The sequence below is a fragment of the Apodemus sylvaticus genome, chromosome 15, assembly GCF_947179515.1.
Source record: "Apodemus sylvaticus chromosome 15, mApoSyl1.1, whole genome shotgun sequence".
In the NCBI taxonomy this organism is placed as follows: domain Eukaryota; kingdom Metazoa; phylum Chordata; class Mammalia; order Rodentia; family Muridae; genus Apodemus; species Apodemus sylvaticus.
In genome coordinates, this window is record NC_067486.1 from 16,794,647 (window position 1) to 16,810,730 (window position 16,084).

Sequence of the window (16,084 nt, forward strand, 5' to 3'; positions counted from 1 at the left end):
TTAGAAAGAAATATACTTGTTTGTGTTACATTAGACCAAGAAAAAAACAAAAAAAACTGAAAAACAAAAACCAAAGAAACACTTTAGCCATCTAATAAATTGCAGTACTTCAATTATAGAATCGAAATCCCAAAATTGGTGCCAATCAAGTCTTTATACCGAATTCTTAACAAAATAAACAACAACAACCACAATAACAGAAGGAAATAAACTGTGGCAGGAGGAGTTGGTCGTATGTATATGTGTACAAGCTATTCCAAGCTAGACTTTTCCCATGAAATTAAGGTCAATGGAATAGTTTTGGTCATAGTGTCACTGCAATCCAAATGCTTCTTGTGGTGCTGACCGAGGTGCTGAAACTTGTGGTTATGCCTTGATGTCATCTTCTTTAGACTGGATGATGTCATTAGACACTTTAATTTCTATAGTTTCTGCATTTAAAACCTCTTTTCCATTTTCTTCTTTTAAAGGCAATTTTCTGGAAATAAGCAGAGAGATAGAAAACTCAAACTCATTTTCTAGCTGTGTAATTTAAAACCTATTTCTTACCATTTCAAAAAAAAACATTGTTGATACAACCTGCTTTACTTACTACAGAGAAAAAGACACAAACTTATTTTAATATTTATTTTATTCATTGAGATTATAATATAACTACATTTCCTCTTTCTATTCCTTCTTCCTGAGTCTCTTATGTATTTTCTTTACTCTCTCTTAAATTCATGGTCTCCTTTTTTCCCATTATTTTGATGTATTTATATATACCCAAAATATATTCTGAAATTCAAACTCCTTAGTTTGTATAATGTTTATTTTATGAATGTTTTTAGGAATGAAATTTGCTTTGCAGTGGTGGCGCATTCCTTTATTCCCAGCACTTGGGAGACAGAGCCAGGCAAATTTCTGAGTTCGAAGTGAGTCTGGTCTACAGAGTGAGCTCCAGGACAGTCAGAGAAACACAGAGAAACCCTGTCTTGAAACCAAAGGAAAAAAAGAAATGACCTTTTAAGAATGTAAATAATTTATTGAAGAATAATCTAATATTTAATAAAATAATTAGCATTTATCATTAAGAATGCAATGTAAAACAAAGGAAATGTGAAACAAAATATTTGTTAATCTAGACGAACCTAACTGTTTACTGTGAGATAACTTAGATAAGATACTAGGTATAAATTAAAAATAAATTTGTTTTGAATTATTAGGTGTCTGAATTCTGATCTATGTCCACTACTTTGTTTATCATCTCTAATAATTCTCTAATGAACAACAATTTTGTGGGTAGCATACCACTGCATCCAATTAAAAGTTATCCATGAGTTATCACTATTATTTGGAAATTGATGGAGATTAGTGTTATTTGGGAAATTGTTTATTATAATGTTTTTTGGCCTTTGTCAGATTATTTTTCTTCATATTTTTATATCACTATTAAATACATTGTGAAAGTTGTTTCTGATTTTGACAATGAAACATTGATTTTTAAAACAGATGCATACCTTTATGCCTATGAGTGTTTGCTTGTATGTATGCATGTATACTGCATGTGTCTCTGGTGCTAACAGAAGCCAGAAAAATGTGTAATGTTTCCTGGAACCAGACTTGTAGAAGGTTGAGAGGAATCACATGGGTAATGGCTAGGACCTGAACCTGGGTCCTCTCTAAGGGAAACGTCTGATCTTAAAACACTGAACCACCCCTTCACATCCATTGTTTGTCTCTGAAATTGAGATAGTGTAATTAAATTTTAAATTGACAAAATGGAATGGAGATTTTATATTTTTTCATCTATTGTAACATTCGGTAATTCAGTGTTCCATCTTATATGTGATTATTTTGGGAACCTGACAAAAATGATTATATTAAAATGTTCACAAATACAACTTCAACCAACATCTGTGCTTAATTTTATCATTGTGTAAAAGAATTAACATTGCTAATTTAGTTTCACTGAGTTTACTTGCAATTCACATTACATTTATGAATATGAACAATAAGTGTTTTGTCACAAATATCCAAGCAATTATGTTAAAAGCAACTATGAAAATCAGTGAGGTGTGGTGTAGTTGGTAAGAAGAAAAGGAACTCAATGCTGTAGAAGAGGAAAAGAAGAGAGAGTAAGGGTTTAAAGGCCTCGCCTGGCAGTGAATCCTATGAGTGACAACACCAACTTGCTAGTCAAGGTGGGATGACCCCAAGAGTGGATTTTAGGCCTTCCTTACCAGATTTGAAGCCTGCTCCACAGTAAGGGTATCCATACCTGTGATATAATTTGGTTTAAAAATGATGGCTGAGAAGGTGTTAAGACTCAGAGTTGAACTTATTATTGCTGTTAGGTTAAATAGAAACGGTTCCATACTAAATATTAATGTTTCTACACTTAGAAAAACATTTCTCTCTGTCTTAATCCTTCTTTCCATGAGTCTTAGTTAATTCAGAGAGTTATAGCTTTTCTATATCCTGCCAATAAGCAGTAATTGAGAACTAATGCTTGAAAGGATCTTAATATCAACTTCAACTATTCAAAGACACATAGAACATAAAACAAGAGGAGCGAAATGAATATTAATAAAAAGATAGAATTTCTGTGAAATTTTTTCTTTTGGCAATTTTTATTATTGGTCATGTGATTTGATGAAAAGATAGCTGTCTGGCCTAAGCTTATCATGAGTCTGTCGTCCTTTAACAGGTCATATGATCTCCTGCTGAAATATTAAGTACTGATGGATTATGGGGCAAAATCATTTATTATATTCTGCTGTACACTCATTGATAAGGCCATCAAACTCCAATGAAGAAACAAATGCATGCCAAAAGAATTCATATGTTAAAAACTCGGTCAATCAGAAAATAAAGTAAAGCCATAGATGCAGGGAAAGTAGGTACAGAGAGGAGGGAGATTGACGAGATAGGTCTGAGATGAGAGAGTGTGGACAGTAATTAGAATATAGAATACTTGTTTATGAAATTATCAAAGAACATGTTAAAGTTAGTATGAAAAAATAATTTCTCTAATAATCTAGGCATATTGCAATGTATATCAATATTCAGTGCTGCAAAGGATTTCCTGACCCGTATTTATTTTAGTAAAATTTAGTTATATTTTAAAATGTAAGAAATCACAATTTCTTTTTTATTAGATATATTCTTTATTTACATTTCAAATGTTGTCCCCGTTCCTGGTACACCCCCCTAACGGATCGCCCTTCCCCCTGCTCACCAATCCACCCACTCCCACTTCCCTGTCCTGGCATTCCCCTACACTGGGGCATCGAGCCTTTTCAGGACCAAGGGCTTCTCTTCCCTTTGATGTCCAACAAGGCCATCCTCTGCTGCATATGCATCTGGAGTCATGGGTCCCTCCATGTGTACTCTTTGATTTGTGCTTAAGTCCCTGGGAGCTCTGGGGGTACTGGGTTGTCCAAATTTTTGTTCCTCCTATAGCACTGCAAACCTCTTCAGCTCCTTGGGTCCTTTTTCTAGCTCCGTACTGGGGACCCTGTGCTCAGTTCACTGGTTGTCTGAGAGTGCTCCCCTCTGTATTTGTCATGCAATGGCAGTGCTTGCTGACAGATGCCTGTTGTAGCTGTCACCTGGGAGACGCTGTTAGTGCAAGAAATCACTATTTCAAGGGAAATATCTTAAAATGGACTTTAAGAGTCAAATGAAGTATAATTAAAAAATATTTCCTTTAATAAAATGATATCATTGATATCACAGTTACTTAAAATGCTTTACCACCTTACTGTTAGTTATCCCCAAAAGCAAGCATGTGTGGCTACATACTCGGGTTCTGTTAGTGGTGTGGTTTCATTTGGTTCATTTACTGGACTCCCATCTTCGTGGTTAGTGATTCTTTCATCTTCTGTTCTCATTTCCACTATCGGTTCTTTTGAGCCATCTTTCCTAAAAATAATATGTAAAAGTATTTAATTCTTCTATGTGTCAAATATACTCATGTATGCACATAGCACACATACATACAAACACAAACACATATGTTCATGTTTGACACTTTCCAATAAATCAAACATTGAACATTTTTCCTTTTAAATTGATCCCTCTGAGATTTTTTTCCCAAGGAACTAGAATAAAACAATGTAGTCTCTTTTGATCATAATTATTGTAATTTTGGGGATTTTTCTTTGTTTGTTTTGGTGTTAGGCAAGGTAACAAACATTTGTAAGTCTAGCACCCTAGTGTCAGGAAGATTGTAGATTTGAAGCCAATTTAGACTACAGATGATGGTAATATTTTGAGAATACAAAGGAAATTATATTGAAAAGTCACTTAACCAATAAAATCTAAGTATTAAAAAGTAAACTATTTCATTAACCAAAGTTTATAGTATGAAGATTTCCTTGTCTAATTAAAAAATCTTAAGCATAAAATATTTAAAATAATTTGAATAATATATAAAAACATTGGAAACAGTGGAACTCAGGAACATCACAAACTTTACAAACTCACAAATTCCCTGCTTCTCTGGCATGAAATACAAGGGTCTAAGTGTGTATTATGTGTGTAGATTCATAAAGATCTAATTGTATCTTGATAAACAGAAAGGGAGAACAAAATTATCTAAAAAATGCTAACTTGTAGAAAAATGTTGCATTTTAAGATCAACCTGTACATTTCAAAGATGTTTTAACATCAGAAGAGGTATCAGAGAATATGTTAGTTAAAAAAGTGGTTTGTCTACATGTTCATAGGTGATGAAATAGTATGGGTTCAATCAAAATTAATATGAACTGATCTAAGCAATGTAAAGAAAATGTCTTGTGTATGAAATGGATGTATCACCTGTTAATTAAAAAGTCTATGGCCTATAGATTACACAGGAAAGAGAAGATGAAACATCCAGGAGGGAGAAAGAGTTCTGAGATAGACCCAGGCAGATTTGCCAGAAAGAAGTTATGACACAGAATCAAGAATGATAGAAATGTAGAGGATGATACCCCTCCTACCTGCATGATAACAGCCCAACAAACTGGCTGAAAAAAGATAAATCATTCATCTGATTGACAGACTGGAAAACATTGATCCTAAATGGAAATTTACTGAAGGACAAATGATCAGAATGGCATGTATGAAGGGTCATCACATCAACAGATATTCATAAGGACTTTTAGACTGTTAAGTGTATAGGATTGATAATTGTTTCTATTGTAATAGTTAAACTCTCTATAATTTTTAACTTAAATCAAAAGGAGAAAAATGTAGAGGAGTTTAAATTTACCAACATGGCTGCTCTGGTAATAAATCACATCCAAAGACCTAGGTCTCTGTGATCTGGCTAAATACAGACATGCCCTTAGTACATAGCTTTAATTTCTAACAATAAAGGTAAACTTAATTTGTAAAAGGAGCCAGCCATATTTGAAAGTGATGCCCAATTGAGGTGCAGGTAAAGTGACAAATCAAAGATTTGACAGAATGAATTAGATAGAGAAAAGGTATGCCCAATTCTCCAAAGAACAGGCCGGAAAGAGAATCTACTTAGGAACATCACAGAAAGAGAGCAGCTTCAGTGCAGTTCAGTTTACTTGAGTTTGTTCACGAGTTCATTTATTAAGTTCAGTCACTCAGTTCAGTTGAATTGTGTCCATTCAGTTTAGTGCCAGGTTGCAGTGAGAGAATGAGAAGGAGACAGCTGATTAGAATAGATTTCCATAGTTCATTTGAGGTAAAACAGTTCTTCAGTGAGAAGCAGAAAAATATCAAAATGAAAAATACATTAGTCCAGTTTTGGAAGTCCCATAGTCTAAAAGTCTCAACAATATTAAAAGTTCAAAGTTTCTTCTGAGATTCATCCAATTACTTAACTGCAATTCCCTATAAAATCAACATCAGAAAGCAGATGACATGCTTTCAACATCACATGATATATAATTCCTTTCCAAAATGTCATAGTGATAAAATATTTGACCACAGCAGGACTAAAAACAAGCTGGGCAACCTCCAATTTGTTTATTTCCATGTCTGATATAAAAGCATTCCAAGAAATTTCATCTTTGATGGCAACAAACTTCTAACTCCTATGCTGGTACCACTCCCTATTATTTATTTTCCTCTGCAGCTATCCCACAGCTCCAACATCTCTAGTATCTTGACTTATTCAAGACAACTTCAGCTTTACAGTTTCTTCTTCCAGTGTGGGATGCATTGTGATTTTCTGGGTTCCTCCAAAAGGCTTGGATCACTTCTCCAGACCTGTCCTCTGTAGCACTCTAGGCCCTGGTTGATTCCAAGCCATTGCTGCTGCTGTTCTCAGGAATTATCTCATGGTACTGGCATCTCCAATTAGCTTAAGTGTCCTGCTGTAACTATGTTTTACAAATATCTTCTCATAGGCTTTCTTCATGATGCCAGGCCTCAACTTCTTTGCATGACCCCTTTAGTCATGGGCAATCACATGCAAGTGTAACTGCACCTTCACCAATAGCCTTTCCAGTGCCAGGCCTCAGCTACACTACATGATCCCTTATTTCCTTCAATATCAGTACCACATTAGTGGTTCTTACACATTACCAAATCTAGTTGCAGCATGAGGCACAACCTTCTTTATCTCTGGAACACAGCTTCTTTGTGCTCAAAGAAAGCACTTCCCAGAAGATTTCACTTCACTGATGCTGGTTTCTTCTTAGTCACATATAAGTGACTGTTAGTCACTTATGCTGTTAGTTGCAGCATCAATTGTCTCTGTAGTCCTTTCTACTCTTGACTCTAAACACAGAGCAATGTAGCCAAAGCTGCCAAGTACTGCTGCTTCCTGGAGCTAGAACATGGTCCCTTTGTTCTATTGCCTTATCACCAGCTTTCTCTTTTCCAGTTCTTTCACTACCTAAGTTGGGCCATCCAGGATCTTGTATAGACTGATGTTGACTTCAAAGATCTTCAGGGCTCTGAATCTAGGGATTATAGGCATGCATTACCATGCTTATATCAAAGCTTGTCTTATTTGTAGCTTTCTCTATGTCAGGCTGGCCTTGAACTCAGATATCCACTTGCCTCTGTCTCCAGGAAACAAAGGCATGTACTATCATGCTTTGACCTAATCTTTTCATGGCCACTATTTCTCAAAATCCAGATCAAAGCCATTGTCCTTCATATCTGAATGGAAGTTCATTCTAGATAAAATTCCAAATTAAAACTAAGTAATAATAACACCTACCATGATATAGGTATTCTTTGTTCAATGGCAGGCAAAAAAACAATAAGCTTGGCTCGGTGGGATCTTGCCCCAAAGTCACCACGACCTTAATATGCTTATCACCATGAGCATATGATTTAGCTCCATTGTTCTTTCTGTTACCATTTTATTACTTGTACATATTCGTTTTGTGTGTCAACTTCACACAAGCTGGAGTTATCACAGAGAAAGATGCTCCAGTTGAGAAAATGCCTGCATGACATCCAGCTATAAGGCATTTTCTCAATTAGTTATCAGGAAGAGAGGGCTTCTTGTGCGTGGTGCCATCCCTGAACTTGTAAACTTGGGTTCTATAAGAGAGCAAGCTTAGTAAGTCAGGGGAAACAAGCCAATAAATAACATCCCTCCATGGTGTCTGCATCAGCTCCTGCTTCCTAATCTGCTTGAGTTCCAGTTCTGACTTTGTTTGGTTCTGAACAACAGTGGGGAAGTATAAGCTGAATAAATACTTTCCTCCCCAGTTTGCTTCTTGGTCATGGTGTTTTTGGCAGGAATAGAAACCCTGACTAAGACAAATTGGTACCAGCATAGTGGGGTATTCCTGTGGCAACCTGACCATGTTTAGGGAAGGACTGTGGAAGGATTTTGGAACTCTGAGCTAGGTTTGATTAGGATGTTAAGAGCTCTATGGAATGTTCTGTAGGAGCTTGGAAATTAATATTGAGAACAGGGCAGAAGATGGAGGCCTGGCTTGTGAAATTTCAGAGGGAAAACAAATACCCTTACCAGGGCTGTTGCTGTTTTGATTGTGAAGATTCTATGGGTTTGGTAAGCTGGGGCTGAAGAATCAGCTGTGGTTAACAAGATACCAGAACTACTAAAAGTGCTTCCTTTGAATTACTGGAACTATTGATACTGGTTAGCTGGAGCTAAGAAATTAGCAGATTAAGAAAAGACAAGCATAACCGAGGGGAAATTTTCTGGGAAGTGTTTTCTAAGAGACTTTCAATTGTAAAAAAAAAAATTGGATTGCAATTTTAATATGTAAGAATTTGCAATGATTGTAGGACTTTTAAAGTTATTTAGATCTTGGGAATGAATAAGAAAGTAAGGGTTGAGTTCTAATGGTGGTGTGTTTGTGTATCAAATTGACAAGGGGTCAATTGTACTGACTGGGTTTGTGTGTCAACTTGACCCAGGCTGAAATTATCACAGAGAATGGAGCTTCAGTTGAGGAAATGCCTTCATGAGATCCAGATATAAGGCATCTTCTCAATTAGTGGGTGGTGCCATCCCTGGGCTAGGAGTCTTGGATTCCATAACCTGAGCAAGCCAGGGGGAAGAAGGCAGTAAGTAACATCCCTCTATGGGCTCTGCATCAGCTCCTTCTTCCTGACCTGCTTGAATTTGAGTCCTGACTTCATTTGGTTCTGAGCAGCAGTGTAGAAGTGTAAGCTGAATAAACCCTTTCCTCCCCAACTTGCTTCTTGTTCATGATGTTTTGGGCAGGAATAGAAACCCTAACTAAGACTTTACTTGAACCATAATTTTGTATTATTTTTACTAAGTTTGGTACAGTTAATTAAATAATCTTCATGAGTGTCCTCTGGTAGAGTCTTCATTCAAGGTAAAAAATTATCCCTATTCTTCACAAAATAAAGCAAAAACTGCCTGCAGGCCACTTGTAAAATTCTTCTCCTTTGAAACCACTTGAGGTAGGTCCTCATCATTCAAAATACACTCAACAGTACTGCCTTTCATGCTTCTACCTATATGGCCTGTTAAGCCCCATTTAAACCATTGCAATCCTTTACAGAGTCCACATTCCTCTGAACAAAAGAATACTCAGGACTTTCACAGTAATACCCCAGTCCTTGGCAGCAACTTCTGTCTTAGTTAGGGTTTCCATTGTTGTGAAGAGACACCATGACCAAGGGAACTCTTATAAAGGCCAACATTTATTTGGGACTGGCTGACAGCATCAGAGGTTCATTCCATTGACAGCATGGCACAGAGCATGGTAGTGTCCAGGCAGAATTGGTGCTGAAGAAGGAACAAAAGTTCTGCATTTTGATACAACTGCAGCCAGGAGAAAAATCACTCGCAGCTAGGTGGGGTAGTCACAAGGCCAAACCCCACAGTGATACACATCCCCAAAAAAGAACACATCTACTCCACCAAGCCTACACCTCACTATAGTGCTACTCCCTGGGCCAAGAATATTCAAACCACCACACTATTGGTAAACAACATGTGTCAGTTTCACTCAGCAATACTGCTGTGTAAACCTAATTTAAAAGTGAAACTACTGAGAAGAATCAGCATCCCAAGGACAAGGACATAGAAAGTTTAAATAATAAACAGAAATAGAGCAGTTTTGTGTGTGTTATAGAAAGCTTATTGATGAACTGTTATGTAGTCTTTCAAAACAGAATCAAAAATAAAATTATAAAACTTTAGTACGTTAAATCTAAATTTGTATGTCACTTCATGACATTTAACATTCAAAAGATTCCAGATAATTATGAGGACTAATAGAAGATAATATAAATCAATGTAATTTATGAAATATCAGAAAATAAAAATAGAAGGCTCTCATTTTGAGTGTTTTGAACTGATATAATTACTGAAGTATGTTTTCCATGGTAATATCCTATCAAATCCATATTTAAATAGAAAACCAAATATGTGATTTGTGATTTCACAGAAGTAAACTGAATACTACCAAAGTATCAGCTAAAAGATTTAATGATAAAAGAAATTATGATAAATTTCCATAATTAAGTATTGAATAAAGATTTACGATTATGATATATCTGTATTGATAATATCAACAAATTTCACAAACAAATATTAAATGGAATAAACAAAAAATGTGTATTGTGGATTCATCCATTTTTATAATATAGAAATTAGGGAAAATCAATATATATTTTTAGAAATTAAAGTTAATTTACATTCTGAGAGTAAACGAGGAAAATAGAAAACTTAAATAATAAACATATTATATTGATGAGAAATTTGAACAAAATTGTTTTTTGAATTCCTTACTCCCATAATATTAAAATCATTGTAAGATAGCCAGCTATTATGCATGTACACACACATATACATGCACATATATATATATGTATATAGTAGAGATTGAAGGCAAGCACTAACAATAATATTTGCAGTGCATTATAGTTAAACACCTGATGTGACTTAAAAGACAGCCCTAAACAATGGATGAAAGTAGTGTTTGTGCTCCATTCATGAAAGGCAGTGCTGGTGTCTTGTACTTACAGGTAAGCTGCTTTTCCTTCTTCTAGTTCTTTACTTTTTCCACTGGAGCCACTCTTTTTCCCACACATTCTCCTGGTGATACACATTAGTAATCCACATTGTCGAATGAAGAAGCAGCTGACATCTGTTACCACAAGGATTAGCAAAAGGGCAGCAACTCCAAGGCCAATGATGGCTCCTAGGCCAAGGCCATTAAAAAGTGTGTCTTAAAAAAGAAAAGAAGAAACTCCATAAAATCTCCACATCACAAAATATCAAAATATAAAGAAGTATTTTAAAGTAATTTCTAGTAAAGCATACAGTCAAATACACATAAAGAAAATATGGAGTAGTGAATGGCAACTTAATCCTTTCATTGATGGGACTCATTCTCAGACTACCAAACGATATTTTAAGGAAGAATATGTTAAAAAATTAATTATTTTTCAAACTTTCTTTAGAAAGACAATAGTAACTTGTTTTGAATATAGTTCCCAATTCACTGTAGGGAAGAAAATAAATATTATCATATCCTGAACTATATTTTACCTGAAAGTCAGTCATAGTCAATACCACTGTTAAAAGAAAACTATATTAGTTCTATTAGAGAAGGGTTATGTAACTGTTCAATTAAGTGTTCAATATGATACTACTTGGCATTTGAACTAAAAGTTTAATTGGTTGACTCCAAGAACTCTGCTTTCACAGAGACACACTTTTAAATACCTACTATGAATAGTTTTGAAATCATCACTTCAGAAAAGGTGCTTGCTTATGTTTTTTTCAGGTAATATTTTAACATGTTGGAGACATTATACATGTGTGATTTTTAAGAGTTTTTATTTGTTATTTTATAAAAATAAAATTGTGAAATAGACCCCTTTTTCTTGGCAATGATTTGTGGTTAGTACCAAGTGCCATGAATACTCTGCCTATGAAGAGGTGTGATTGAGAGGAGGAGGGAATATGGGGAATATTGAGGTGCAGATAGTAATGGAAATAAACCTCTGACCTATATGTGTAGTGAAATATGAAAAAATTATACAATCACAGTAGTGTAAGGAGAAAACTCAGTCCCATGGAAAGTAAATTGCATATTGTACTATCTACAGGAATGAAATGTTTGACTCATACATATTTCTAATTATGTATATTAAAATAGTCCAATAGGTTTATATTACATCATAAAATTATACATCTTTTTATGCATAAGAGCATATTATTACCACAAACAAAAATTGAATATTTTTCGATAGTTACTATGAGGCAAAAAAATGAATGTTATAGGTGCTTCTTTAATATAGCATAGATTAAGCATAAAGTTGAAGTTTTATTTTTAAAATCCTATGTAACCTCTTTGAATTGCTTTAAGTGATCCAAAAACCAAATTTCTATAAAGATGAGTAGAAGAAGTTCATTTGAGATAACACATCACATCTCATTTAAATTCTTCTCATAGCTAAGCAAAGTATGTGGCAATAAATTCTACAGATAAAAGTTACTGCACCAGCTGAATGGCAGAAGCTCACATATTCCTGTTCTAAGGATAAATTATTATAGATTCAGACTGCAATCTGCAGGATCAGAAGTCAGAAAATCCTTGTTCTGAACACTATTGTATCACATACTTTTAAGTTTCTCATTTTTCCCAAGCCTAGGATGCCTCCTTATTTAAATGAAGGCAGTTATGCAAATAACTACTAGGAAACAGCAGAAAGGAATTTGGAAAGATTTCTGTGAATATGGTAATATATTAAAAATCCTTTAATAAGGTTTTCACAGTTAGCTTTTATTGTCTTTTTTGCCATAACATACTTTAAATAAATGCTAAAAACACATTATTTGTGGTTAATACCAAAGCTAAGTTACTATTGGATCTCTACTCATTATAAACCAAAGGCAAGATGAAATCTCTTACTAAATAATTTACTTACTCTTTAAAAATAAGTATACAAAACTACTGAGGAAGCCTGGTTAGATTTTATTAATACATTTGTATATGATTCTAAAACTTCCAGTAATGACTAAACAATACAGTAAATATTTACATTTTTCATATTATACAAGATTGTTTCATATTTTTAAGGTTGTATAATAGTTAACTATAAAGAATAAATCTTCATTTGTCTCCAGGCTACCAATTTTCTTTTCTTTCTTTCTTTCTTTCTTTCTTTCTTTCTTTCTTTCTTTCTTTCTTTCTTTCTTTCTTTCTTTCTTTCTTTCTTTTTTTTTTTTTTTTTTTTTTTTGAGACAGGGTTTCGCTGTGTAGCCCTGGCTGTCCTGGAGCTCACTCTGTAGACCAGGCTGGCCTCGAACTCAGAAATCCGCCTGCCTCTGTCTCCAAAGTACTGGGATTAAAGGCGTGCACCACCACTGTCCGGCCCCAATTTACTTTGATGCAGTGATTTTATTTATTTATAATTTGTATTTTCTTTCTCTTTTTTTGTTTGTATTTTTCGAGACAGGGTTTCTCGGTATAGCCCTTGCTGTTCTGGAACTCACTCTGTAGACCAGGCTGGGCTAGAACTCAGAAATCCACCTGCCTCTGCTTCCCAAGTGCAGGGATTAAAGGCATGGGCCACCACTGCCCATCTTATACTTTGTATTTTCAATGTAGGCACAAACATTCATATACATTTGTATGGTAGTATTGTAATTTGAAGATTACTATGATTTCAAGGTCATGAACAAATTTCTTTTATAAGTTAACAGTAATTTAATTGTTTAATAAATTGGAATGGAACAAAATTGTCATCAATTCAGTTATTTGAAATTAATATTATCATTTTAATAATTTTGTAGTGATATATTATCATTTCATTAAAAATTCTATTGCATTGGAATATCATTTTTTCAGACATGCATTCACCAAGGGAAAATTTAGGTCCAAATACATCACTTACCTTAACAACAAAATGTTAGAATTATAGATTAAAGATATGTTATGGACTTCAGCCTCCCAACCCCATTCCCAGCATATATGTAGTTATTTTAGTCCATGTATACTAGCCATTTTATAATGTTTCTGTAACATGCTTTCCAGTCATTTACACAGAGAAATGACTGGGCTGGGAGCAAGGACATGTTGACCACATAGCCTGTTTTGTTCTATAGGTTCTGACTATTCTGTTTGAGGTTTGCTAGTCTTAAGAAATTCCACATATCTGGAATAACAAAAAACCCAGGATAGCTAAAAATATTCTCAGCAACAAAAGAAAGTCTGGGGGAATCAATATACCTGACCTCAAGCAATACTACAGAGCAATAGTGTTAAAAACTGCATGGTATTGGTACAGTGACAGGCAGGAGGATCAATGGAACTGGATTGAAGATCCAGAAATGAACCCACACACCTATGGCCACTTGATCCTCGACAAAGAGGCTGAAAACATCCAATGGAAAAAAGATAGCCTTTTCAACAAATGGTGCTGGTTCAACTGGAGGTCAGCATGCAGAAGGAGAATTGATCCATCCTTGTCTCCTTGTACTAAGCTCAAATCCAAATGGATCAAGGACCTCCACATAAAGCCAGGCACTCTGAAGCTATTAGAAAAGAAACTGGGGAAGACCCTTGAGGACATCAGTACAGGGAGAAAGTTTCTGAACAGCACACCAATAGTGTATGCTCTAAGATCAAGAATTGACAAATGGGACCTCATAAAATTACAAAGTTTCTGTAAGGCAAAGGGCACCATCAAGAGGACAAATCGGCAACCAACAAATTGGGAAAAGATCTTCACCAATCCTACATCAGATAATATCCAATATATATAAAGAACTCAAGAAATTAGACTCCAGAAAACCAAACAACCCTATTAAAAAATGGGAAACAGAGTTAAACAAAGAATTCTCACCTGAAGAACTTCGGATGGCGGAGAAGCATCTTAAAAAATGCGCAACTTCATTAGTCATTAGGGAAATGCAAATCAAAACAACCCTGAGATTTCACCTTACACCAGTCAGAATAGCTAAGATTAAAAATTCAGGAGACAGCAGGTGTTGGTAAGGATGTGGAGAAAGAGGAACACTCCTCCACTGCTGGTGGGGTTGCAAATTGGTACAACCATTCTGGAAATCAGTCTGGCGGTTCCTCCGAAAACTGGGCACCTCACTTCCAGAAGATCCTGCTATACCACTCCTGGGCATATACCCAGAGGATTCCCCACCATGTAACAAGGATACATGCTCTACTATGTTCATAGCAGCCCTATTTATAATTGCCAGATGCTGGAAAGAATCCAGGTATCCCTCAACAGAAGAGTGGATGCAAAAAATGTGGTATATCTACACAATGGAGTACTATTCAGCCATTAGGAACAATGAATTCATGAAATTCTTAGGCAAATGGATGGAGCTAGAGAACATCATACTAAGTGAGGTAACCCTGACTCAAAAGGTGAATCATGGTATGCACTCACTAATAAGTGGATATTAACCTAGAAAACTGGAATGCCCAAAATATAATCCACACATCAAATGAGGTACAAGAAGAAAGGAGGAGTGGCCCCTGGTTCTGGAAAGACTCAGTGAAGCAGTATTTGGCAAAACCAGAACGGGGATGTGGGAAGGGGTCGGTGGGAGGACAGGGGTAGAGAAAGGGGCTTACGGGACTTTCGGGGAGTGGGGAGCTAGAAAAGGGGAAATCATTTGAAATGTAAATAAAAAATATATCGAATAAAAAAAACAATCATTTATCTTGTAAAAAAAAAATTCAAAGTCTTTTAACTGTGGAAAAACAAAAAAGAAATTCCACAAAGGTTTATGTAGGTCCCAGTAAATCAAAGGTCAATATGAACTGTTATGGGTTGAGTCACAACTGACCACCAGGAAGAGCTTCCTGCACCTGCATATTAGACCATTATGTATTTTGAGGCTGACATGGTATAATGCTACAAGTAAGCCAAGAGTTATGATTATAAGGCTCTTGCTCTTCTATTTAAATGTTCTGAAACTGCTAGGATCACTACCTGTCCCCCATTCTCCTTACCTCACTTAGGACCAATCAACTTAAAATTAGTTGATAATTACTTATCTAGTAAGCCAAAATGTAATATTGCTACCCTCCTTGCCTTTTAAACATTTGAACCTCTTTTTTCCCTATAAAAAGCCTGCTGGGAGAAGTGTTTGATGATATAATTCAGACAATTCTGAATATGTCCCTGGTCTAACAAGTATTAGGGCATACTTTTAAGAAACCATCCAACTCTGAGATTGTTGTTCACGTGGTTTGTGAAGTGATTCCCAGACCAAAACACACCCTTTTAATGCAACCTAAATGATTGAGGAAGCCAACATTATATTGGATTTCACCACGAAATGGTATGAATTAAGTAGATTACAGTATTAGTTTATATAATATTCTTATAAAAATATTTATTATGCATTGTTCTGTAACATTTGAATAAAACCAATTAATAATTAATTAGGTTCAATGGAAGAATATAAATTGCATAGCATGTTTCTGTCATAAGCTTTGCGTTTACTGATTTTTTTTATTCGATATACATTTCAAGTGATTTCCCCTTTTCTAGCCCCCGAATGTCCCATAAGCGCCCATCTCTCCCCCTATCCTCCCACCCACCCCTTCCCACTTCCCCATTCTGGTTTTGCCCTATACTGCTTCATTGAGTCTTTCCAGAACAAGGGGCCACTCCTCCATTCTTCTTG

At 35.4% G+C, this 16,084-nt stretch overlaps 1 protein-coding gene across 1 annotated transcript in view; it reads right to left on the reverse strand.

Moving 5' to 3' along the window:
* Window positions 1-366: 366 nt before the first annotated feature.
* Ncam2 (neural cell adhesion molecule 2) overlaps window positions 367-16,084 on the reverse strand; it is a 185,616-nt gene continuing 169,898 nt past the window's right edge. The window contains exons 16-18 of the mRNA XM_052159101.1: window positions 10,439-10,643; window positions 3,787-3,906; window positions 367-478 (exon numbers count right to left, since the gene is read on the reverse strand). Of these exons, the coding sequence (XP_052015061.1) occupies window positions 367-478; window positions 3,787-3,906; window positions 10,439-10,643 (437 nt within the window). The remainder of the gene's footprint in view (window positions 479-3,786; window positions 3,907-10,438; window positions 10,644-16,084) is intronic.